The sequence below is a fragment of the Tachypleus tridentatus genome, chromosome 13 (assembly GCF_004210375.1).
Source record: "Tachypleus tridentatus isolate NWPU-2018 chromosome 13, ASM421037v1, whole genome shotgun sequence".
Classification (NCBI taxonomy): domain Eukaryota; kingdom Metazoa; phylum Arthropoda; class Merostomata; order Xiphosura; family Limulidae; genus Tachypleus; species Tachypleus tridentatus.
Window position 1 is genome coordinate 239,125,747 of NC_134837.1, and position 25,543 is coordinate 239,151,289.

The following is a 25,543-nucleotide window of genomic DNA, read 5'->3' on the forward strand; positions in this document are numbered from 1 at the left end:
CTTGTTACTGGGAATTCTGTAATAAATAAAGTTGCGGATTCATATATAGTTAGATTTTAAACATAGATAATTCAGATATATGTGTTTTAAAAGGTGACTGAGTCCATTCTGTCTTCATTAGTAATATCACTAATTCTAATGCAATATAGAATTTGTATTGGTGTTCGTTGGTTTTCATTAAATATGTGATCTTTCTTGGTAACTGTTTGAAAAATATACTTTGGAGATCATCTCCATCCTGTTAGACTTATGTTGAACTCCGTTTTAGGAATAAAAGTTATTTCCAAACATTATTAACTGAAGTCTATCCCTTATCTAAGAGAAACAACTGTTATATCTAGTCTTTATTTAATGGTGTTCATTATGTAAATAACCATGAGTAAAGCTTGTTTCCTATGAGATGTAAAATTACACAAATGTTTATTATGTAGAAATAAATACTTTTATACGTATGTTGGAAACTGAATGGTTAAATGCATAATTAAACTTAAAATAATTAGATAAGACAAGACTTTATTTAATTTTCATCAAAACAATATGAATGAATGAAACTAAAATTTCATAATAGGTAAACAATGTCTATTATACAAATTCTATTATTCGAACTAAGGAGTGAAACATGACAGTTATAATGAAATAAGGTTGTTCAGCCGTTATGGAAACATTAATTTTACAATACAGAGAAAGTAGCTTGAAAATACAATATGTATATGATCTCTAATAAAGATAAGCAAACCTATTTAAAATTCTAACAGATTTACTAAGATATATTTGTAAAATTAAACAAAGGCCTTATCTTAAATAATATCCCCCTAAAAAAATTAAACGCTTAGAGCTCAATTTATGTTTCACCAAAAATACAGACAAACAAAGAATGACTACTTATAAACAGCTAATCGAGAAACGTTACCTAAATATCTTATAACTAAAACTTAATTCCGTACATAATTTAGTTAATTTAACATACTGATATATCTAGCAGTAAATAGTGTACTAAAAATATATAATTCTATACTTATTCGTTAGTTCCGTGTGAATATGTTTGTCCACGATCTCCCCACGTGGTTTACATCGAGCAGAACCAAACTTGACAGGAGGATCCACAACCAATGGAATACCAACGTGGCTAAGACGGGCCGAGAGGTCACCAGACATAATGAAGCCTGGGTGTAGGTTTTAAAGTCGCTGAACCTGAACCTGGCGTTGGACTACACTTGACACATGTGGTTAAATACCATTACCGTAGAGTAACTACAGAAGTTATTGAATATAATGAAGAAACTTGATTGGTACATTGTGATCTTTGTGATCCATCATAGTACCTTTGAACCATACGTGTAGATATTTTATGCTAGTGATTATAATGCATAGGAATGATTGATTGATCATCCTCATTTTTATTAGAATTACAACCGAAAACTTCAAGAATATTCATGATTAATACAATATGTATTACTAATAAATAAAATTTTATAAAATATATGTATATGTTAAACATATTCTGTTTTGTCTTTTATTATAACAGGAGTGTTTTGCAGGTTAAACAAATAAATCGAAATACTCAGATGGGCAAAAACACAAATTTTAAATATTCCAAGCTATCTTGTTAAATAGCAGTTTTCTCACGAAATAAATAACGGAAAAAAATTACACATATTTTTTGTCTTGAAAAGTGATTGTGAACAAATATTATTTCCAATCACTGAATGTATAACAAATGTACAGTTAACCGATCTGGGTTGTTTCTATAGTTTAAAATTGACCCAAACGACCTTGTGCACCCTGTCTATTCAGGTCACTAGGCCCCAGTATTAGTGGCAAGCAATAGAAGATCAATTTTGTTTTTTTGATTTCGCGCAAAGCTACATGAGGGCTATCTCGCTAGCCGTCCCTAATTTAGCAGTGTAAGACTAGAAGGAAGGCAGCTAGTCATCACTCCCCACAGCCAGCTCTTGGGCTACTCTTTTACCAACGAATAGTGTGATTAATCGTCACATTATAACGTCCCCACGGCTGAAAGGGCGAGCATGTTTGGTGCGACAGAGATTCGAACCTGCGACCCTCAGATTACGAGTTGAACGTCTTAATCTACCTGGCCATGCCGGGCCAAGAGATCAATTACGGTAAAGATTTAAAGTTGTACACTGACGTGGGAGTTTATCGTCACACAGTAATTAAAAAATTTAGATTAACTGTAAATATTTAGGAGAACCTAATACTTATGTCCAAAGACGTAAGTTTTATATGTTCTAAATGTTTTGACATACATAAGATGTTAATCATGATCATATATTCAGTGATGTCAAGAAAAATCACTTGTAGAGAAAAAAATATACATGTAAAAACGGCTTCTTTGTGCGCCTGATGATGATCGAAAGAGGTCGAAACGTTGTTCGCTTCTCTACGTAAAATATTTTTTCAACCCAAACGAGCCGTTTTTACATATATATGATCATATATTATTTAATGGTTATCACTATTTTTTATATTTAGGTTTGTTATAAAGTAATTTTAGCAAGATAGAGATTTAATATTGGAAAGTGAAAAATTATGATCCTGGTGATAGTATTTTAAAACGATACAGTGTGTAGTTAACCTTCGTGATAGATAAATGTTATTATAGAGATTTAATATCTGAAAGTGAAAGATTATAATCCTAGTGATATTAATTTAAAATGATTCAGTGTGTAGTTAACCTTCGTGATAGATAAATGTTATTATAGAGGTATAATATCTGAAAGTGAAAGATTATAATCCTGGTTATATTAATTTAAAATGATTCAATGTGTAGTTTACCTTCGTGAGAGACAAGTGTTATTAAATAGTTTAGTGAGTAAGGAGATCTGATAATCTCGTACACTACGTGTATTCTTATTATCAGTATTAGGTTATCACAATTACAAAGTTATCTTCTATTACATGATATATTTGTATTCGTCTATGATAATAAAAACAATTAATTATGTGAATTACTACATGGAAGTGTGAAACTTAGCTCTTCCAGAATAAAATGCTTTGTGGTGGAAAAACATACGAAATATGATGAATATAAAATTTTGAAACAAACAAACAAAAACAAAACACACCAATGAAATGATAAATGTCTTTCCATTCATGCCGACTTGTATGAAGATTGCAATGTATACTATATTTTCTTTTGAAGTTTTATGTGATATTCATAGTTCATATTATAATACAATAACTCATACAGCACATGTGCACAAACATACACAATTTACTGTCTTATAAAACACTATAGACATGACTAAACCATTTTTCTTGCCTTTAGTCTGATTTAGATTGTTTAAAGATTTGTATTTTATAAAGAGGAATGAGATAGTCGGTGTTCGTTTATTTTTCGTTTACAGTTCAACCTTTAATCAAGTAATCCCGTGGTTTTCTAAACATATGTGACATATTGCAAATATACTGGAAAGCTATTACTTCTAATCATGCGTGTTGATCGATGCATAATTTCCATAATTATTTTGAGTGTTAAGAGTCTAACAGTATTCCAGACGTCAGAACAAGCTTAATGTTTTCCATGTAAAGTTTCAATCCAAACTTATGCATATCAATTTTGTCATTACAGAAATGTACACAAGAACTTAAGTTTCTTCTTAAAGACTTTTTATTTAATTTTATGACGAATTTGCAATTTTTTAGAAAGTTGTCATTAAGTTTCTACTGTAAAGGATCTTTTTTCCCTGTTGGTGGTATTCTGGTATTGCAAGTATGTCACAGAAATTCAACAGGAAATATATCTGACAAAGAAGCCTTCAAGATGACAGTGAAGATGGACCGATTTTTAAGTGCGACTAACATTTAAACCACTAAAGTCAACACAACATTCTTGTTGTAGAGTTTGCTCAATTAGAAAACTCTTTTGCATTAATAAATCTTTGAAAACTAAAACAAAATATAAACAAACAAACAACATATAGTTGACGCATCTTTTTCGTCATTGCTGCTGCCTATTCGACCAGCCTTTTCCATTTACCGTTGCTTTTTGTTTCCTTCTGGAATCTTTTTTAAATACTGAAAACGATTTTCAAAAGACCAAAACGAATAAAGAGCAATAAACTGGAATCGCTGAAAGAATAAATAATGGGATAGCGTAGTCCGTTTTCTGGGATTATTCTGGAAGTAAAAATGTAAATATATGTGAAAAGTTTTCAAAATAGCTTTCATTCATTTATTACAATCTTTGAAGCAACATCACGTTGTTTCTCTTTATATTTTAGTCATGAGATAAATTTCAAAAATCTTATCTTTAATATACTTTCCTCACACATTTTGATTTACTAACCATATAGCTGAATATATTATTATAATTTTTAGATAATGAAATTCGAAAGAAAGAAAATGAAACGTTTAATACAAAAAGAACAGCATTAATTACATTCATATTATAACATGTGACATTACATATTGTAACATGTGACATTACATATTGTAACATGTAATATAACAGTTTGTGCCAAAGGTGTCAAATAATGACTTGCATAATTTTCAACAAATACGTACATAAATGTTTTCATACTGGATTTCATAAATAAACGTAGTTTTACAAATTGTAAAAAAATAACTTCACAGGTATGCAGGTTTCGTTAGAAAATACTCCTTAAAATATATCTCAGCTGGTGTGGGTATTAACGCTTTCTCCAAAATAAAGCAGAGAACAACGTTTCGACCTTCTTAGGTCATCTTTAAGTTAACAGAGATTGCAACTGACCGTTGTCGGGCACATGTTTTAGGAGCGAGGGTGTAAACGGGTACGGGATTGTAGGTGGCGTTACAGTTTGATGTTAGGTTATTAATTAGTGTAGGTATAAAGGTGTTCCTTTATATTGGTTCAGTTTTGGTTTAAGTTGTTGCATAAGTAGGGCTTCTTTGATTTTGAGTTTGTTTGTATTTGTTTCCCTACTTAGTATCTGGGTGTTTTCTATGGTTATGTTGTGTTTATTTGATTTGCAATGTTCAAAAACATGTGAAGGTGTTTTTTTTTTTAATTCGGCTTATACTTTTCTACTTATTTCTCTAATATGGAAGTCATGGAAGTTGTTGCATTGTATTTTGTAAATAATATTGGATTGTGTTTATGAATGCAGTTTTTACGCAGTATGGACTTTCGTTTTGTACCTGGTTTTGGAATAAATTTGGTGTTTACTGGAACGTTTGTGATTCTCACACGTTTTTTCCAAACGTTGGTTATTTTCTCGCAGATTTCGGGAATATATGGAATGCAGCAGTGCAAGGTTTTGTAGTTTGTTGTATCTTAGGATTTATTATTATTTGTTTGTTGTTGATCTAGGTGTGTGCGTATAATTTTTTCAACAGTTTTTGGAGGAAATTTGTTGATCTTGATGAAGTTTTATTTTGTTGATTTTATCGGGTAAGCATAGTTTTGTAGCTGTGTTTATTTGGTTTCTTAATATGTTGAGTTTTTGTTTTGTTTCATGTGTTGAGTTCCAGGGAATGTATAGTTCAGTATGAGTGATTTTTCTGTGGATTTCTGTTTTAAATTGTGTATCAGTTTTTGTGATCTTGAGGTTGAGAAATGCTATTGGGTTAGTTTTTTTCCTGTTCCCAGGTAAACTTAATGTTCGGATGTATAGAGTTAACGTGGTTGAAAAACCTAAGTGTGTGTTCTGTAGATGTGAATCCAGGAATTGTATCGTCAGCATATCTATAGCAGTATAGTGGTGTGTGTAAGTTCTGAATTGATCGCTTGAGATTCAGTTTGTGTGAAACCCATACCAGCCGTCCTGAGATACCTTTTTACTTCAAGTGGATTTCTCGTCATCACGAATTAATCCTTAAAAAATTCCATTGGTCCATTGGGATGAAGGAAGGCCACAATATTCTTAAAAAATATAAAATATTAAAACTACTCCATTTTTAAGAGCATACAATTTTCAAAATTACACCTTTTAAAAGAGTAGGTTTAAGTGTGGTAGGAGTGCCCGGTGTGGACCCGGCGTTTCGCTGTCCGCAATCCCTCCCTTTACCGCAGGAAAATATCGAACTTCGAACTTTGGGGCCATTGGTGCATATTACAAATAACGGTGAAAGCCCACTATTCTATTAGAATAGCTCACATGTTGACGGTAGATGGCGCTTCGTTGCTGCATTTCCTCCAATGTATCACTTCAAAATTAAGGATGGTTAGGGCAGGTAGCCTGGAGTAGTTTAACATGAAATCCAATAAATTAACAAATAAAACAAGACTCCTAAGGCTCGGTTATCTATAATAACAAATGAACCTCTTTCTGTGCGTGTGTGAATAACTTGGAGAATGAAATAAATTTAAATAAAAACACAGTAAGATACAAGGAATATGAGAAGCTAAATTAAAACTATTTGCTTTTAAAAAGAGATAAACTGAATGAAGTTTTGGAAGTGACAACAAACAAATCAGTTAGAGAACTGATGCACTGGGACAGACATATAAGTACTTACGATAACGGAGACGATTGAATGGTACACTGAGGCCTCTGTGAATCATAAAGGGGCCTTAGATCCCGCAGAAGAGAGTTGGTGTTTTATATTAGTCAGGAATAAAATATTTTAACATACGCTTATAACATTCGCAAGAGTAACTAATTAAAACGTATAACAATCATTAAAATGTATTCCGTTTAAAAGGACTGGAACTTTATTAATTTTTTTCTAAGAAATTTTTACCGTGTAAAATATGAACAAAAAAGTGTCGTAGAACACTTACCTCCATCCATGTTTAGATCACCCACGCGTTTTCGTGTATGGTAACCGCGAAACGTTGCTTGGATCTTTGTCACTGCTTTCAAGAGGTTTGGATCACTTAAATCCATTTCATTAACCTTAACAAAATAAGTGTTTTTTTTCTTACTGAAATAAACTATTCTAAAGTGACAATGTAACATTTACAACGGCAGTAAAAAAACAACTAGCAAACAACGTTATATTGTTAATGTTTTTTTTCTACGTAAATTTAATAAGAATTTTTAAATTGTTGGAAGTTTAAAAGGTGTATTTAATTTTAGAGCAATTGAATATCCAAGTTTTTCTGTAAGTACAATGTATTTTGTGTATTTATGAGAAGTAAAAAAAAGAAAAAGTTTGTTTTTAAAGATATAAATACTCTATTCACGATACATAATGTTTTACTAAAGGCAAATTAATTTCATGTACATATACCTTCAGAGAACAACATCGTACAAATGTTTTCATTATCAAGGTAAACTATGGTATTTCTTACTAGTTGTACTCTAATATATTAGCATTAATTTCTAATCACATTTACATCAATGCTGTGTCTTCTTAGCACTCAATGTGTTGATACATACTGCATAACAATTATACGATAAATATACAACTGATTAGAATTGTATAGTTCCTTGGTTAAGAAAGCGAGTTACCTTGTAACTTATTAACAGTTCTTAATACTTCAAAATATATATTTTCTACATACTGGTTGTTCTTGGATCCATCCCGGTGCTTTGTTGACCTTTTCATGTGTCTTCAAGTCTTTCCTAGCTTTGAAGCCACGAAACGATGCTTGGATTTTGGTTACAGCTTTAGTGAGGTCAGTGTCATTTGAATCGATTTCAAATAGTTCTTCTTTAATGTGCTAAAAAATCATGAAGTTCGAAAGCTGTAAATATTCATTATATATCTCACACATACGACTTCAGATAAGACGGCAAAAGGGTACTATCACAAAATGCACCTTTCATAAATTAATTCTTACCATCTAATTCATCTGAAGCAAGCTCAGTTTTAATAAGAATCGGATGAGATTTCAAAGTAGTGTTTGTACAGCATTGAAACGTGAACACGGTTTGTAATTAACTAAATAAATCTTGTTTATGTTGAAGACTATATGTTTCTAAATATCGATATACTTGCAACATTTACGGTAAGGCTAGAGACACTGATAGAACTTTATTTTCCAATATAACTCAATGGAAAGTTAAAGTGATTTTTCTATCAATTCTAATATGAGAAGGATACGCTCAAGCTTTTATTAAAGTTAGCCGTAAAGAGTAAAAACACAATAGGTGATAATCTTGTATTTTACGAAAGGATATACACAGAACAAATACAAATGAAGATGAAATACTACGAGCAGCCACAAAATTTCATTTAATATATTGTACTTAATGTTTTATTTTTGTACACTGCATTAATATTACATACGCGTTATTGTAATAACATCATACGACACAAGTAAGTATTCGTTGAAGACTACAGGGTTGATATCTACATATTTTAAGTAATAAAGTTTAGAGACGGCTCCAGTAGATAGCAAGAGAAACTTCATTACAAATGTGCAACGTTTCGACAAACTTATGCCATCATCAGTTACCTGATGAGGATATAAGCTTGTCGAAAAGATGTATATTTTTAATAAAGGCTCTTTCGCTGCCCATTCAAGCCGTCTCTAGTACATGTTTTCTGAAACTTCCTTTGTCATAAGATCTACAAGTTTTGTTAATACTTTGACTTTGCGATAATTATCTGTACAGCGATTTCTGTCAGTACGATTTTAGGAGTCATTAAATTTAATGAAACTAATACAGAAGATCGCATGAAAAGAAATAATTAAATATATTAACAGTCCTAGTAAGGTTTTTATAAAAATACAGTACTGAAAGTGTTTGCAGTTGCTAAATGTTATAAATACTTGTACGACTCACTCTAAGCAATGCTTATATATAACATATTCTCCATAAACACTGTAGAACCTATTTGTTTCGCACCATCCATCGAATGGGGCAGAAAATTTCGAATCAAATCGCAATTCTTAAAGTTGATGTGGAGGATATGGAATAAATTATTTCCCTTGGGTTTTGTTTAAAGGAAGAAGATTGAAAACATTACTTCGTTTTAATTTACATGATACATTCTTTTTTTCTGACAGCGCTACACTTACAGGTTTAGTTTCTTCTGTCTTCATTGTCTTCAGTTCTTTCCTTACTTTGTACCCACGGAATGATGCCTGGATTTTAGATGCAGCACGTGCTTCTTCAGGTGAAATTTGGCTTCCTGTTATCAAAATAAACACACTGCGTCAAAAAGAAAAGGTGTAAATTAAAACTGATAAGTTGCGTTGTAACGAGTTTCCGTTTTTTTTTTTTTAACGTTTTAAACATACATTCATTAAATGACACATAACTTTCATCCTAATGTGAGCAAATCATATATTTATCTTTGGAATAAGGCTCTTCTTATATATGTAAAAACGGCTAGTTTGGGATGAGAAAATTTTTTATGCAGAGGAGCGAACAACGTTTAGACCTTCTTTGGTCACCGTCAGGTTCACAAAGAAAGAAAGAGGTAACTGACCGATAGCTCACCACATGTTTGAAGGTTTTCTTTACATATATATTTTTCTCTACAAGTGGGTGTTTTCGTCATCACTGATTATTAAGGCTCTTTTTAGCCCAAATAAAGTTTCTGCATAATGGATAAATTATTCGCTTTGAATTACTCTTCGTATAAACAAAACGAAAAAAATTATTCCGGGTTACAAAATCTCCCTAGAGGACTTCATTCAAAAATAATAACTACTGTTGTAAACGTTATGCTAAAAGTATGCCAAGAGTCTTCTATAACATTATTACAGGTTATATACCCTATGCAAGAGAACAATTTTATGTTTACTTTTGTTTTTGATTCGTAATGAATATTCTATTCTACAGTTAGAATTCTAAACGAATTTTACTAAACAATGAATAAAACAACATTGTTAATTGCAATGCATAGTTACATCTAGGCAACTATAATCTTGCTTCTTACATTTAATTTACATTCTATTCTTTAAAGATTTCAGTGGTACCATACAGACGTCAGTGGTACAATAGTTTCCTCATGTGCTTGAGTGGTCTCCAAGAGGTTTTGCTCGTGTCGAGTTTTGTGCCTGTAGGCTACATGGTTAGAAATGCTTTATAATTCTTTTGTGGCCTGATGGACATCAAGCCATCTTATATTTTACAAGAGGCTATTGCCTGTTAAAAAGTAAGAGTCATTCAGTAAAAAATAATGTTACTATATTTAGGTTTTTTATATCTAAGATAAATTAAGAGCATGAAAATACGTGCCTCGTAAAAATTAGAAAGACAGTTTTTTGTCAAATCAGCAGAATTCTGGAGCACAAAGACTTATAGCTAAAACAATACAGTCTCCCGGTGGGACAGCGGTAAATCTTCGGATTTACAACGCTAAAATCAGGGGTTCTGCACCCCCCTCGATGGACATAGCAGATAAACGAATGTGGCTTTGCAATGACAAAACACACACACATTGATTTACCCCAATCAAACTGCATGGAATTTAATTACTGTAAAAAACTAACATTTTTATGACTATGAATCTGGCATAATGCTTTCAGTGCCTGTACAGGGAATCCAACAAATCATTGTTCACGATTCATATCTTGAAAGATGTGCTCGTATTTTGATACTTTTAGGTAAACTAAAATAATGAAAAATTTCACTATTCAATCGATTAAGAGACGTTCCAACTTTTGGTGGCGGAAACTGATGACGGACTCTCTTCCCATAAGTCTGTCAGTTTAAAAGTATGAAAGGCTACGCTCTGACAGCCCTTTGCGCGAAATTCTGAAACACAAAACATAAATAAACAGACAAATATCGTTGTAAGAGGGTTAAGTCAGGTTACTTTCAAGACATCTTAGGCCCGGCATGGCCAAGCCCGTTAAGGCGTGCGACTCGTAATCCGAGGGTCACGGGTTCGCATCCCCGTCGCGCCAAACATGCTTGCCCTTTCTGCCGTGGGGGCGTTATAATGTGACGGTCAATCCCACTATTCGTTGGTAAAAGAGTAGCTCAAGAGTTGGCGGTGGGTGGTGATGACTAGCTGCCTTCCCTCTAGTCTTACACTGCTAAATTAGGGACGGCTAGCACTGATAGCCCTCGAGTAGCTTCGCACAAAATTCCAAAAAAAACAAAACAAATCAAAAACAAACAAACAAAAAAGACATCTTAGATATAAGAGCAATCTAGTTCACATAATTATCATGACTAGTGAAATCCTATTTCAGTTCTCTTGTGGTTTAGCAGTAAGTTTGAATGTTTATAACCGAATTCAGTTCCCTATGGTGGGTATGGCTTTTGAATTTTGCGCAAAGCTAGACGAGGGCTATTTGTGCTAGCCGTCTCTAATACAGCAGTGTAAGACCGGAGGGAAGGAAACTTGTCATCACCACCCACCGCTAACTCTTGGGCCACTCTTTACCAACGAATAGTAGGATTGTCCGTCATATTATAACACCCCCACGCTGAAAGGGCGAGCAAGCTTGGTGTGAAGGGGATTCGAACTCACGACCGTCGGAATAAGAATCGAGTGCCTTAACCACCGGGACATGCCGGCCATCTCTAAGGTGGGAGTAGCGCAGATAGCCTATTACGTAATTTTGCGTTTAACAGCAAATAAAGAATATGGACAGTCAGTTTAATTCTTAATTAATTTCTTGTTGCAATATATTTTAGTATGTGTTTGTTTTCTTATAGTAAAGCCATATCGGGCTATCTGCTGGGTCAGGGAATTGACGCCGTGATTTTACGGTTGTAAATCCGTAGACGTACCGCTGTACCAGCTTGCTCGACATCACTAATCCAACTAAACACAGTTTTATTATTACGCTATTAAAGAATTATAACATGTACGTAATTTAAAGATACTTCTATAGTTAACGTTTGAGATCTTATTTCAGCTTAATTAATTATAAATTAATTATGTTATCACGTTTCGCTTACTAAAGAATAAGATAAAACTGTTAATTTTATATCAGCTTCCATTCAAAAGCTTTGAACACAATCAATAAACGCACATAAACTCAGAACAGAATTATTTTAAAGCTCAATTTTCATTAAATTAGTTTTAACGAATAAATGATGTAGAACCAGTTGTAGCTTAAGACCAAACAGAAAAGGAGTTCAGGGTTAATCAAATTGTGGAAATATTGGGTTCAGTTTAGACTAATACGAAGAATTAAAGAGTCAAGTATTTTCTATTTTTTTAGATAAAACAAATTAGGCTTCATAAAAGTTTAAAAAATAGTTTATTTTTTCACAAATTTTAGGCGATTTGAACTCTCAGGTGTTTGTATATATATTTATTCATACCAGTATTTTTGTCAAAATGACTTAATCTTACTTGAGACCTTCCATATTAATAAAGGTATTTCTAATATCATTGTTATCGGTCATTTTACTCCATGTTGTTCACGAATATATTTGTTTAAAGTTTTGAGTGCATCAGTATAAAAAAAACAACAACAAAACTTTAATCTCATGTTTAACTGTAATTATTAAATAGTTTGCACATATCTATTTCATTAAAATTGAAGTTTTAAATTCTATCAAGATATCTGCATATACTGTTTTTTCTTCAATTGGCTCATAGAATTGCTGTAAAATTCTGCTGATGTTGAGACAAATGAAATCAAAAGAAGAAGAATTGTATATACTGCTGGCCAAAATCTTAAGGCCAATGAACATAAAGAAAAAGATATACATTTTGCGTTGTTAGACTCAACCACTTATTTGAGTACAGCTTCGAAAGATGAAAATCAGAAAAAATAAAATAAAAATAAGCTTGTTTAGCATTTAATAGGAAAATGTGAACACTGTGAAATTAGCCTAAATAATAGCTGGTAAAAAGTTTAAGACCATACCAAAAAGAAGTCCTAAACAGGGTAGGAAATGCCCAACAAGAGGTCTCAGTAGTGAATAGCACGGCCGTCATTGCGAATAACTCAAACATTCGCTTTGGCATGGTCGATATAAGCGCTTGCAGAAGGCTGGCTGGAATGTTATTTTAAGTGGGGAAGATGGCTTCACAAAGAACATGCACTATTTGGAATTGATGTCAATTTCTATTGACTTCCCTTGCCATTCATCCCCAAACAATGGAGTTCAGTTCAGGTGAAGATGCTGGATGGTCCAAAAGAATCACGTTATTTACCATGAAAAAGTCCTTTGTCCTGTGGGCATTGTGGATTGCAGCGTTGTCCAGCTAAAAGATCCAGTCATTTCCACACAAGCGAGGGCCTTCAGTTAATAAAGATGCTCTCTCCAACATGCCAATGTAGCCAGCTGCTGTTTAACGCCCTGTATAACCTGAATCTCCATTGTTCCATGGAATGAGAAGGCACTCCAGATCATGATGGAACCTCCTCTACTGTGTCGTGTAGGAAATGTCTCCGGTGGGATATCCTTATCGAGCTAGTAACCATGGAAGCCATCTGTACCATCCACGTTAAATTTTTTCTCATCAGAGAACAAAACTTTCTTCCACTTTTCTACGTCCCATGTTTGGTGCTTCTCAGCAAAGTTTAACTGAGCTGTTTCGTGGTGTGGAAGGAGGAGTGGCCTTTGAAGACGTTTACGGTTTTTAAAGCGTTTCTCTCGTAGGTGCCGTCTTATTGTTCTTGAGCTGCATTCTGCGTCCGTAAGGGCCTTTATCTGGTTCAACAATCGGCTGATGTCTTGCCGGACAACCCGTTGAATCCACCTGCTCAACGCCAGCAAAATTTTCTTGGGCGGACCACTTGAAATTCTCGTTCCGTATCCTTCAGGATCTTTTAATAAATTTGCAACAGCAGTTTCACTACGCCCAATCTCACCAGCGATGGCACGTTGAGAGAGACTTTGCTTTTGCAGCTCAACAATTCTGCCACGTTCAAACTCTGTCAATTTTTTAACCTTTGTCAAGTTTTACTCAATGTAACACAGGAGATGTCAGTGGGTGATATTGACAACGCTAATGCTTGAACAAAAATGACTACATTTCTTTACGTGTTTATCGATTAACGCTTCATTTTAGTATGGATTTAAACTTTGAACCAGCTGGTATGTTGGCTAATTTGACAGTGTTCACACTTTTCCTATTAAATACTAAACAAGTTTTTTATTTTTATTTCTCTTTTTTATTTTCACCTTTCGAAGCTCTACTCAAATAAGTGGTTGAGTCTAACAACGCAAAATGCATATTTTTTCTTTATGTTCATTGGCCTTAAGATTTTGACCAGCAGTGTATATACATGAAGATAATGGTATTTCTTTTCAGTTTAAAAAATATTTATGCGACTGCTTGTTAAACATGCAGGAAACAAATAAGAGTTAGTGATAGATAACTTCGTAAGTTTCGGTAAGAGCGATTTGATTTGTTTTTGAATTTCGCGAGAAACTCCACGAGGACTATCTGTGCTAACCGTCCCTAATTTAGCAGTGTAAGACTAGAGAAAAGGCAGCTAGTCATCACCACCCACTGCCAACTCTTGGGCTACTCTTTTTCCAACGAATAGTGGAATTGATTGTCATATTATAACGCTGACACGGCTGAAAGAGCAATCATGTTTAGCGCGAGGGGGATTCGAACTCGCGACCCTTAGATTAAGAGTCGAGTTCCTTAACCACCTGGCCATGCCGGGCCTAGTAAGAGCGGTATCTTGGAAAATAGGAGCCACGCAGATGCAGAGATATTTCCATATCGGATTTAAATTCTCACATGTAGAATAAAGAATTGAAAAAAAAAAAAAGTACTCAAACCTAAAACGCCCCACACATAAAAACTGCTGTTCGTCGTCTGCAACAAGTTGTTGGAATGTAGTTATCTCAATGAAATATTTATGAAGATAGGATAAAAGACACAAACAGACCGCTGATATTGAAAAACAAAACTTATTTAGAATAAAGCTTAATATGTTTGTTTGTTTTGAATTTCGCTCAGAGCTAGACGTGTGACTTTTTGCGCCAGTCGTCCCTAATTTATAAGTGAAAGATCAGAGAGAAGACAGCTAGTCATCATTACCCACCGCTAATTTTCGCGCTACTCTTTTATGAATGAATTGTTGAATTGGCCGTTACATTATAGCACCCTCACAGCTGAAAAGAAGAGCATGTTTGGTGGGACAGGAATTCAAACCCGGGACCTTTAGATTGCAATAAGTTTAAATCCACACTTACGGAACAAATTTATATAGAACCTAATATCGACATTTGGTGTATTGTTCCATTAGTTTGGATATAAATTTTATTGTAAATTACTTTAAATGGCATTGTGTATTTATCTATTTAAAAAAAAAAACATTCACTGGAGCTGTCTTGTTATCTGAAGAGTTGTTTTAAAGTATTATCCAAGGTAAATAAATGTTTTTGCGTTTTCTTCCTTTCACATGTAAAAAAAAAGACACAAAACACAAGTGACCTGTAATCCTTATAAATGGCTCGGCATGGCCAAGCGTGTTAAGGCGTGCTACTCGTAATCTGAGGGTCGCATCTCCATCGCGCCAAACATGCTCGCCCTTTCAGCCGTGGGGGCGTTATAATGTTATGGTCAATCCCACTATTCGTTGGTAAAAGAGTAGATCAAGAGTTGGCGGTGGGTGGTGATGACTAGCTGCCTTCCCTCTGGTCTTACACTATTAAATTATGGACGGCTAGCGCACATTGTAACGCCCCCATGGCTGAAAGGGCGACCATGTTTGGTGTGAAGGGGGTTCAAACCCGCGACCCTCGGATTACGAGTCGCGTACCTTAACCATCTGGTCATACCGGGTTTCCTGATGGCAAAGGATCTGTGTGTGTCTTTTTTGTTGTTGTTGTACTTGAGTTATTCACTGTTTACGAATTATTTTAGCTTATGTGTATTTCCTATGTGTTAAGTAAGCTGTAATCTATATAAATATAATAGTACTGTCTTTTGCCCGTACATGTAACCACTTTACAGTACGTGGATGGATTTTCGCCAAAATTGATATGGAGGTTCATTCGGTCCATAGGAAAAACATACAAAATTTCCGTTCTAGTGTTTCGTTTTTTACCGCTTCCTCATCTCTTGTGAATGGATCTTCTCCAAATTCGGTATGGAGGTTCGTTAGGTCCATGGGAAGATACTTGAAAATTTGAGTTTTCACATTTCTTATTTTGCAGTTTTTATGAGTTTTTTCTGTTTGAATTACATTTTAGGGAAGAAACTTTTCATGTCTTAAGGTAATCTTTCATTAATCATGAATTTACGTAACTTTCGTCCAGGAGACGCGTACTCCAGCCTGTATTGAATATAATTTTATTATTAAAGGAGTTTGGATAACTAATCAATTTTCTTCCATAATTAAATTAATCCAGCTGTTCGATAATATTAAGTTAACATATGATACACTTATTATCAGTAAAAAAGTATATAATATTAAGATAATGTCGCTACGAATTTTTTCATGTTATTTGTTGTATGATATTTTCTGGTAAACCTTTCACTAGTCTTATCAAATATAAACTGTTACTTTTACGTTGTAAAATGCCAAGTTATCAGTATGGTTGGTACTTATTATGAATAAATATGCTATTTTTTGCAAAAGAATTGCATTCCATATTTTGGCGCCGTTGGTGCGCTACAAGAGTGATGGTGCAATTTAACTGTTCAGTTGGATAAAGGAAATAAAAAAGAGCTGACAATACGTGTTGTTTACTAGCTGCCTTCCCTCTGATATATTAGTTGCTATTAAACTATTTACAGTTACACATAAACGAGTTGAACAAAGTCTAGTGGTAAGTGTGCTAAATTACGAAGCTAACATTTAAAATTTTGGCTCGCTTCTCGTTGCCATAAAAATTACGTTCTACACTTTGGGGCCGTGGGGGCCTATTAAGAGCAATGGTAAAATTCCAGTAGTTGGTCTTGACAAAAGTAGCTTAACAACTGGCAGTGGATGGTGTTCAAAATAAAAGAAGGCTAAACTGGTAGTCTTTGTATAGGTTTCTGCGAAATCCAACGGAGGAAGAACGTGCGCAAACACATTTTGTATAACTTTTCGCGAAAGTACGAAACAAAAACAAACACAAATTTTATTACTACGGATTTTTATTTTATGGTTATAACGTATCGAAGAACCATGTATGTGAATATATCCAGGTAGAATGGGGTTTATATGAAGATGAATGATTTTACTAGACCTGTAAGTCTATAAATGAAGGTTGATGGGATGAGTTCTTGACTGTTCGACATGAAATAAACTGTCACTCGGCTTGCTATTCATTAGGTTACATGTGGCTTTAGGGCTTATAACGCTACAATTCATGGTTCTATCCTCATAGTGGAAATATTACAAATAATCCATTGTGTAGCTTCGCAACAAAGCAAATAATCAAGTAGTTTTATATATGTGTGTGGGTATTAAAAGACGACTATACGGTGAAGTGAAACGGTCTCGGAAGATCGTAGAAATCAAAGTATTTGTTGGCAACTGTTAAATTTTGGAAAACAACAACAACTGCTCTGAGAGAGATAGAAATATTGTGGAAGAGTAATTAAGCAGAAAACTTTGTTAATATGGGCCTGTCAAAGTATGCCTAATAATGTTGTCAAAAGGGGTAGGTAATGACCGATATGTCTTAATACAGTACAGAATACAAAAATCATGTGAGAACTCCTGAACTTAATGTGAACTGATGTTATCAGTCTCTGACAACATATGACGTATCATCTAAACGATTACTATCACTTCAGTGATACATTACACACCCTAAGATAACAAAAATGTGTTCTTCTTGAAGCCTAGTTAAACCAGTAATGATATGATCACGTAAGTGCCGCGCCTAGCCAAAAAAACTCTCAATGAGCTTTCTGTGAAGATACTTACAGTGTCATAATAATCAGTTCGTGCATATCTAATAGGGGTATATTCTTTATGTGCAAGTCAGTTATTACTTAATTTTTTTTTAACGCACAGCCTAAGTACAGCTTATAACAGTTATTTTTTGGAAGAATCGATGAATGTACTTCTACAGTTTCTACGTGAACTACATGATGTGATTCAGTGGATGGTATGATGAAAACGAAAACAGCTAACGTTGTAAGACAGCTGTACGTGGTAAACTTTATGTTATTGTACAACATTAAAGGGATTTTGAATAAACTTTTGACCATAGCTACTACTTAAAACTAAATCGAACTCTTATCTTTATATTTTCTGTTTAAATGGTTTTATATGTTAGATGAGTTTTGGAATTTTATAATAAGCGTGATAGGAAATTACAGTCCATTTTTGGTTGAGTTTTAGTTTGCTATACAGTTGACTTAGAAGACGTCTCATAATTTTCTATTGTGTTGTTATGGAACATACACCCATCTACAGAGAGGAGATTTCATTTATTGGACATTTAAGACCAGATATATTTATCTGTTGCACATAGGGTAATAAAATCTGTTTAACTCACTAGTTGTGAAGCCAACGTTACGTTTTCCATTTCTCAGGACTTGAATAGAATGTTTTAAACGTACTGTTACATTTTTTAAAATAGTAAATTTAAATTTATATGGCTTCAGCATCACCAATCCTAAAGTAAAAATATTGCTCGATTGATACCAAGTTTTATAATGTGGTAAAAATTATTCAGATTTTTCAGAATAATATATACATATATAATTGTAAAAAAGTAATAATAAATGCTCGATCAAATAAGTAGACGAACATAGTTGAAGACTATATCAATAGCATTAACTAAGACAGAGTATCAATTGATTAGCGGATAATTATACCATTATTTTAAAACATATAATAACATAAAATTCAATAACTTACAATAGGATGAGGTACTCTTCCTCTAAATTATAATGTCACTCGTTCAATTTTCTTACAATCTTATAAAATTAAAAAAAAAATCCTAAATTTTCTTTGTTACAGTATAATCCAATTGATGTAATAGATTTCGTCAGTCATTATGGAAACACTAAATCAGAGGAAATCAATAATGTATTTATACAATTGCTAAAATATATAACTTACAGAAGTCCAGATTGATTAAGATATTGATGTAGAACAATCACATTTACCTATTTCTTAAGATTCTTGTTCATATATTTATTATATTTCAGAAGTCAGTTGAGAGTATATTATAAGTAAACATCAGTATGTAAAGTGGAAATTTTGGTAAAAGTACAAAATATCGTAGTAAAAAAAATTCATTTTTAAAACTGTCACATATAAATGTATATATATGAAAATTCCAACAAAAAAGTGTTGAAAAATCAAATATATAAATATGTTTATATTAATGTTTTTCAGTAATTTTAACAGGGTAATATAACTGAGAAAGGATTCGTTGTTTTAATTTAATTTTACTTAGATATGAAATTAATTATTATTTCCAACCTGTTCTGAAAAAACAGTTAATTTAACTTTGGTTCAAGAGTAAAAGCATTTATAGTTTAAGTGAGAATAGAAGTATCACCAGCACATAGAACTACACTAGTATAAATACCATAAAAATGACAAAAACCAAGACCTACCACAGTTGAATTCTCCAATATGCATTTGTAGCTTTCTGCCCGAAAACAGACATAAGAAAAATAAGGATCCTTCTGTCTTTGGGAACCAAAGCTTATTATGGGAAATATTTCCTTTACTTAAACAATGTCTTATCTCAGCATTGATCCTTCTCCCAACACTTACTGATCAGAGTTAATTTATAATTACATCAATAGCATTAGTACAATAGTTCTCTTAAAACCACATTTCCTGTAAATACTTGGTCACTGTTCAAAAACTTCTCTTCATAATAAACGGCAAATTAATTTCACTCGGTGCTAAATAAATCTTTGGTATAAAACGTCCTTCCTCGACAGGTTTCTATATAGCTGTAAAAGTGTCGAACTTTAGGAGTTATTTACTCCTACGTTAGTTACTAAATTCGATTAAAATGGAATAGGGCAATGAAAAACGAAAACCTTATACAAGACAAAATGGAATTGGACTCGTGAAATGTACCAAATTCGGAGAAATCGAGTCTGACTGACCGACAGCTGGTTTTCACGATTATGACGAGTTAAGAGAGTTAAACAGTATATATATCTTACCACTAACTCCTATTAAGAAAACAAAGCTAGAAGTAAAAATGTATCTCAAAACGGCTGGCATGGTATTAACACTTTTATTGATAAGAAGAGAACAACGTTTCGACCTTCCTAGGTCATCTTTAGGTTAAGAAAGGGAGAGGTTTGTAAGTGACCGTTGCCGGACAAGTTTTAGGGACGAGAGTACAAAAGTGTATGGGATTGTAGGGGCATTGCAGTTGGATGTTAGGTTATTAATTAGTATAGGTACAAAGGTGTGGCAAATTTATTCAAAAACCAGGTACAAAACTATAGTCCATACTATGTAAAAACTACACTAACAAGCACAAGACCAACATAATTTATAAAATATAATGCAACAACTCCCATGACTTCTATGTCAGAAAAACAAGCAGAAAAAAGGAAACTAGATTCAAAGAACACAAAAAGTCACCTACACACGTGTTTGAACACTGCAAATCAAATAAACACAACATAACCATAGAAAACACTCAGATACCAAGCAGGGAAACAAATATAAACAAACATAAAATAAAAGAAGCCCTACTTCTACACAACTAAAAACAAAATTAAACCAATAAAAGAAAAAAACACCTTTATACCTGTACTAATTAATAACCTAACATCCACCTGCAACGCCTCCTACAATCCCGTACCCGTTTACATTCTCACTCCGAAAACATGTGCTTGGCAACGGTCAGTTGCAATCTCTTTGTTAACCTAAAAATGACCTAAGAAAGTCGAAACGTTGTTCTCTCTTTATCAATGAAAGTGTTAATATCCATACCAGCTGTTTTGGAAAACATTTTTGTTTCAAGTGGGTTTCTTGTAATCAGGAAAGTTAGATGTAGATCGAGTCGTGGTTTGAATCATAGTTTACATAATTTAATTTTGATATAGATATTTAAGTAGAACACATTCTGATAACGATTTTTAAAAATATTTTTATACACGAATGAAAAAAGTAATATAGAATTAATTTATACATGAGTTTTTATACGTAAGTGTGAAACAAAAATTATTTTATTTCACAAGAGAATTGACCCTAGTGGTCCACCGTTTAGTCTGTGTTCTTAAAACGCTAAACTCGGGTCTTTATAATGCCAGAGCACATGCAGTGTAGTTTTGAGCTTGATAACAAACATAAGAAGAGTTATTGTGTATGAAATGTTCATTGTAAAAACAAAAGATAGACCTATGAGTTTAAAGATTTAACTTGGAAGAACAAAACAAACTCAAAGTCATTTTATGAGCCACTTTGCTGAGGCTAACAAGAAGGTATTATCTATAGTCTCGTTGTAATTAGATTTAAAATCGATCATGAGATGGAGCTATGAGCTAAAAGTTTGCATTGAAGAGAAAACTCGAAGCTATTCTATGAGCTGGTATGTTGCGACTAACAAGAGGGAATGATCAGCAGCCGCGGCTGTAATTAGATCTCAATTCGGTCAAGGAATGGAGTTACGAGTAAAACGTTTTTACTTGAAAAAAAAACAACTTAGACACGGCTGAAAATATTAGAAAAAATTCATTGTTTTGCGAACTTTGTTAAAGACACTATGTAATTTATTCTTTGATTGTCTTACGTAGAATTTGGAATTTTTAACCGGAATGGCACCTTATGAGACAGATGGACTAAATGGCCTGGTTAAGGATCCCTATGGCTCAAGTTTAGCCGTTTCTAATTTTTGAAAAACTTACAGCTAGTTAGTAATACCCGCAACCACAAAATGTTTATCTTTAAACAGAAAAACGGGATTGACTGGTACGTTTATAACATGCTCAAAGAACTAAAAATCTGAAGTGCTCATTAGCAATGCAGAGGAATTTTGGGCAATCCTTACGCAGCCCGACACGTTAACCACTAGACTACGACTGGCTCCGTTGCTCTGTAATCTAGCGGTTTTGCAATTACAGTACGTACCATTTTGACTGGTATTGATTTCGAAACTTTTCAGCTGTTAAATGCTTTTAAGGCTACACAACTCTGACAAGAAATCACATCTAATAATTTTACAAAGGTGCTTTAATGTTTTAGAAAGGTAAAGAAATATACGAAGCATTTACATGTAATTGCTCAAAAATATAAATACAAATAGGCAGAAATAGCGTTTTTCTGAATACATAGCTTGCATTTTACTATTCTTTCAAGTTTGAGGTTTTGTTTCATGTATTATAACTTTTAACTTTTATAACTAGAAAGCTTGAATGACGTATCCATTTTTTTTTAAATAAGCAGTTTTGGGCAAAATAAATTTGGATATTTCTGATTAATTTTTAATCGTTTCCCTTAAAATCTAATAATATAAATAAAGAACTTCGAAAAACAGTTAATACCTTTCCTTCATCCATAAATCAACGTTTTGGTAGAACACTCATAAAAACTCTGCTTACGATTTGATTCAATTTCCAAAACGAAAATACTGCTCAGGTACCCCAAACAATGTTTTGAACATTCATGAGTTGAAGAACACATTATATAAAATTATTATGTATTCAATTCAGAAAGTTTAAGTATGTGAAAAAAACGTGAATTACGCTTTACCATACATGCATGGAGGCTATATTGTATATAATACATTTATATTTCTATTGCTTTTGCAAAATACTACCTAAAACTACGTCGATTATCTATACTTATCTTTAAATAGGTTTATTCAATTATTCGTAGATTAAGTTTGGACGAAAAGCGGTCTTGCATTTTGAAGAAGTCGAAACCGAAGACGTGAATATATTAAGTAAGTTTTATTTCGCTGGAGGAAATTCGGGTTTATCAATTCGGACTTGTAGTATTTTTGATAGATCCTAAGCAAAATATACAAATTCATATCTAAACATGTCAAACATAAATGTTTAAATACAACTTGGGAAAACAAAAATCACAGTTCGAATTAGGAACTTCTTGAATACACTGTTGGAGGACTATCACCTTTTAAAAGTAAAAAAAAAAGTTTTCAATTGAGAAAAAAAATACTCGATGCACAATAGTGAGTCCCTGACTTACAGTAGAACGTTCTCGAATTAAACGTTTAATAAAAACACACACACACACATACACACGTGTATATTTATTTATTTTCGAAACATCAATAAGAATAAGTACATTAACATTCTTTACTTTAACTGGAATATGTAGGCTTAAGGTAGATAAATATCTAAAGTTTGGATGTTTCACCATAAGGCTATACAATGCGCTATCTTTGCCGAGCCCACCGTTGTAGCTGTAGAAGCTCGAATTCTAGCATTATAAGACCTGAATCTAATCTGCTGAGCGACCGAGGAGCCCAAATCGACAGAAAGATGGCACTTTACAGCATCCACTTTTAGTCCCTCATGCTTCTAGTTTACCTTTACACCAAAATACTTCCATCACGGAAACTTTTTAAAATTTAACAGTTATCAATTATTTTTTTCTTCATACGATCGGGAAATAAATCTTTTTTTTTTTTTTTTTGCGTGAGTGTTATATAAATACTAAAATTTATTACATTTTTCAAAAGTAACCATGACAACCGAACAGAGAGTTACAAAATGTAGTGTTTTTCATTTTAAACCTTAGATTTCACAATAACCATGTTAACACACTAGAGCATTCATTACTCGGCTGCAAAAATAACTCTAGTGATAACAGGTGGTACAGATCGTGAGAAAGATAAACTTGTCACATAAAATAAGATTCATATTTTACTCACTAGAATAAATACTAAAACTGAATGGTGCACTAAAGGCATGATGAAGACAAGGAGGCGTCATGGAATTTTAATATTAAGTTGATTTTACGGCAATAAAACTGTAGAGGTCCAAAATGGCTATGAATAAATCTCACCAGGAATTATTACAAAATGCAGAGTAAAAGTTGTATGTAATGATTAGTGTTAACATTACTACTGTACAAAGGGAAAACGTGTCAAGCTGTGTTCATCTAAAGCTGAGACTATTATATTGAGAAACTTGAGACGGACTTTCATTAGTAATGGAAGTTTCTCTTTAGAACACATTGTTTGTTGCAATCGAAAGCGGACCTTATTTTCTAAGGTCTAAACAGTTTTTTCTCTTCCTGAAACCTACATGTTTTATATCGGACTGAACATGGTCTAATGGTTAGCACGCTCAGATAATAAAATTGAAAGTTCGTGATACATGGCCCGTTGTCGCAAAAATACACTTCGCATTTTGGAGTCATGTGTGTGCTGGAAGAACTAAATTAAAACTCCCCTATTTGGCGAGATACGAGTGTGTGTGTGTGTGTGTGTGTGTGTGTGTGTGTGGCAGAGTAGTGTTGGCTAGCTCGTGATGACGAAAAACCCACTTGAGGTTAAAATGTATTCTCAAGACGGCTAGTATGAGTATTAATATGAGTATTAAAATTTTGATTAAATTAAAATACAAAACTTGAAGATGACCTAATGAGGTCGAACGGTGTTCTAACAGCTTTCCCTTTAGTCTGTCAGTTCAAAATTAGAGGAAGAAATACACAAATAATCCTTGTGTAACTTTAAGCGAAATTCCTAATACAAACAAGCAAAAAAACAACAAAACAAAACTAAAAAGATAACAATAACAACACTAAATAAAAATAAAATAAATAAATAAAAATGAAAAAGTTAATAATGCAACATCCCCTTTTCATTCGACACGTTTTTGGACTGCCGTCTTCTTCGACATTATTTAAAAAGTCATTTTCAGTATTCACGAATGAGCAGAGAAAGTTGCACACGTCGTTACGACATCGCCAGTTTGCCAAGCAATTTGAGGATCACGGGTTCGAATCCCAGTCGCACCAAACATGCTCGCTCTTTCAGCCGTGGGGGCGTTATAATGTTACAGTCAATCCCACTATTCGTTAGTAAAAGAGTAGCACAAGAGTTGGCGGTGGGTGGTAATGACTAGCTGCCTTCCCTCTAGTCTTGCACTTCTAAATTAGGGACGGTTATCGCAGATAGCTCTCGTGTAGCTTTGAGTAAAATTCAAACCAATCTACCCGAATTTTGGAAAAGCGCATATGTTATCTATTAATAATGAATACTTCACAGTTAAAACCTTGCATCTGTGTAAGTTTTAAGGTTCTCGTTTCTTTATTAAAATTTTCTTAACAGAACTCACTAACTTTTGTTTAATGTTTTTACAAGTCTTGGGACCGTTACCGAGTTTGTTTTTTTAAATAATACAAGTTTGATTTGACACGGGAAACATTTTTCAAAAAAAGTTTAATTTCCGTTTCAGTCTTCTCAGAAAATTTCATAACATTTATAATACAATAAAATTCGTATTCAGGGGACTGAAAACTCAGAATGTTTTGTTTATTTGTATTCTCAAGCCGTGTATGAAGTAATAACATTACATAAAATAATTATTTTTCAGCCCAGATATTGCGAAACGATCACAGGCGCATATACGATACAGTTCACTCAGTAAAGCTTAGTGAACACTATCTTTATCTTGCTTCAAGCTTGCACGTATATTAAAATACAAAATTGCATAACGAACTAAACATATTTGCGGAATCCTACAAGACGGAGAACGTCAGATGAATCGTACATCAGATTGTTTTACTCATAAACTGCAAATGAATGTTAGGTATTTTATAGATGAAACAAAAATAAATCATTTTACCAATTTAAACTACTTTTTACAATTTCTCAGTAGGTACAATGATATGCATTGCAGCACCAGGTTTTTTGTT

The 25,543-nt window shown here is 33.3% G+C and overlaps 1 protein-coding gene across 1 annotated transcript in view; it reads right to left on the reverse strand.

Annotated features, from left to right (window-relative positions):
* Window positions 1-2,677: 2,677 nt before the first annotated feature.
* Window positions 2,678-25,543, reverse strand: part of LOC143239460 (uncharacterized) — a 70,573-nt gene continuing 47,707 nt past the window's right edge. Inside the window, exons 3-6 of the mRNA XM_076480542.1 lie at window positions 8,918-9,030; window positions 7,454-7,612; window positions 6,728-6,842; window positions 2,678-4,140 (exon numbers count right to left, since the gene is read on the reverse strand). Coding sequence (XP_076336657.1) covers window positions 4,136-4,140; window positions 6,728-6,842; window positions 7,454-7,612; window positions 8,918-9,030 — 392 coding nt within the window. The 3' untranslated portion in view covers window positions 2,678-4,135. The remainder of the gene's footprint in view (window positions 4,141-6,727; window positions 6,843-7,453; window positions 7,613-8,917; window positions 9,031-25,543) is intronic.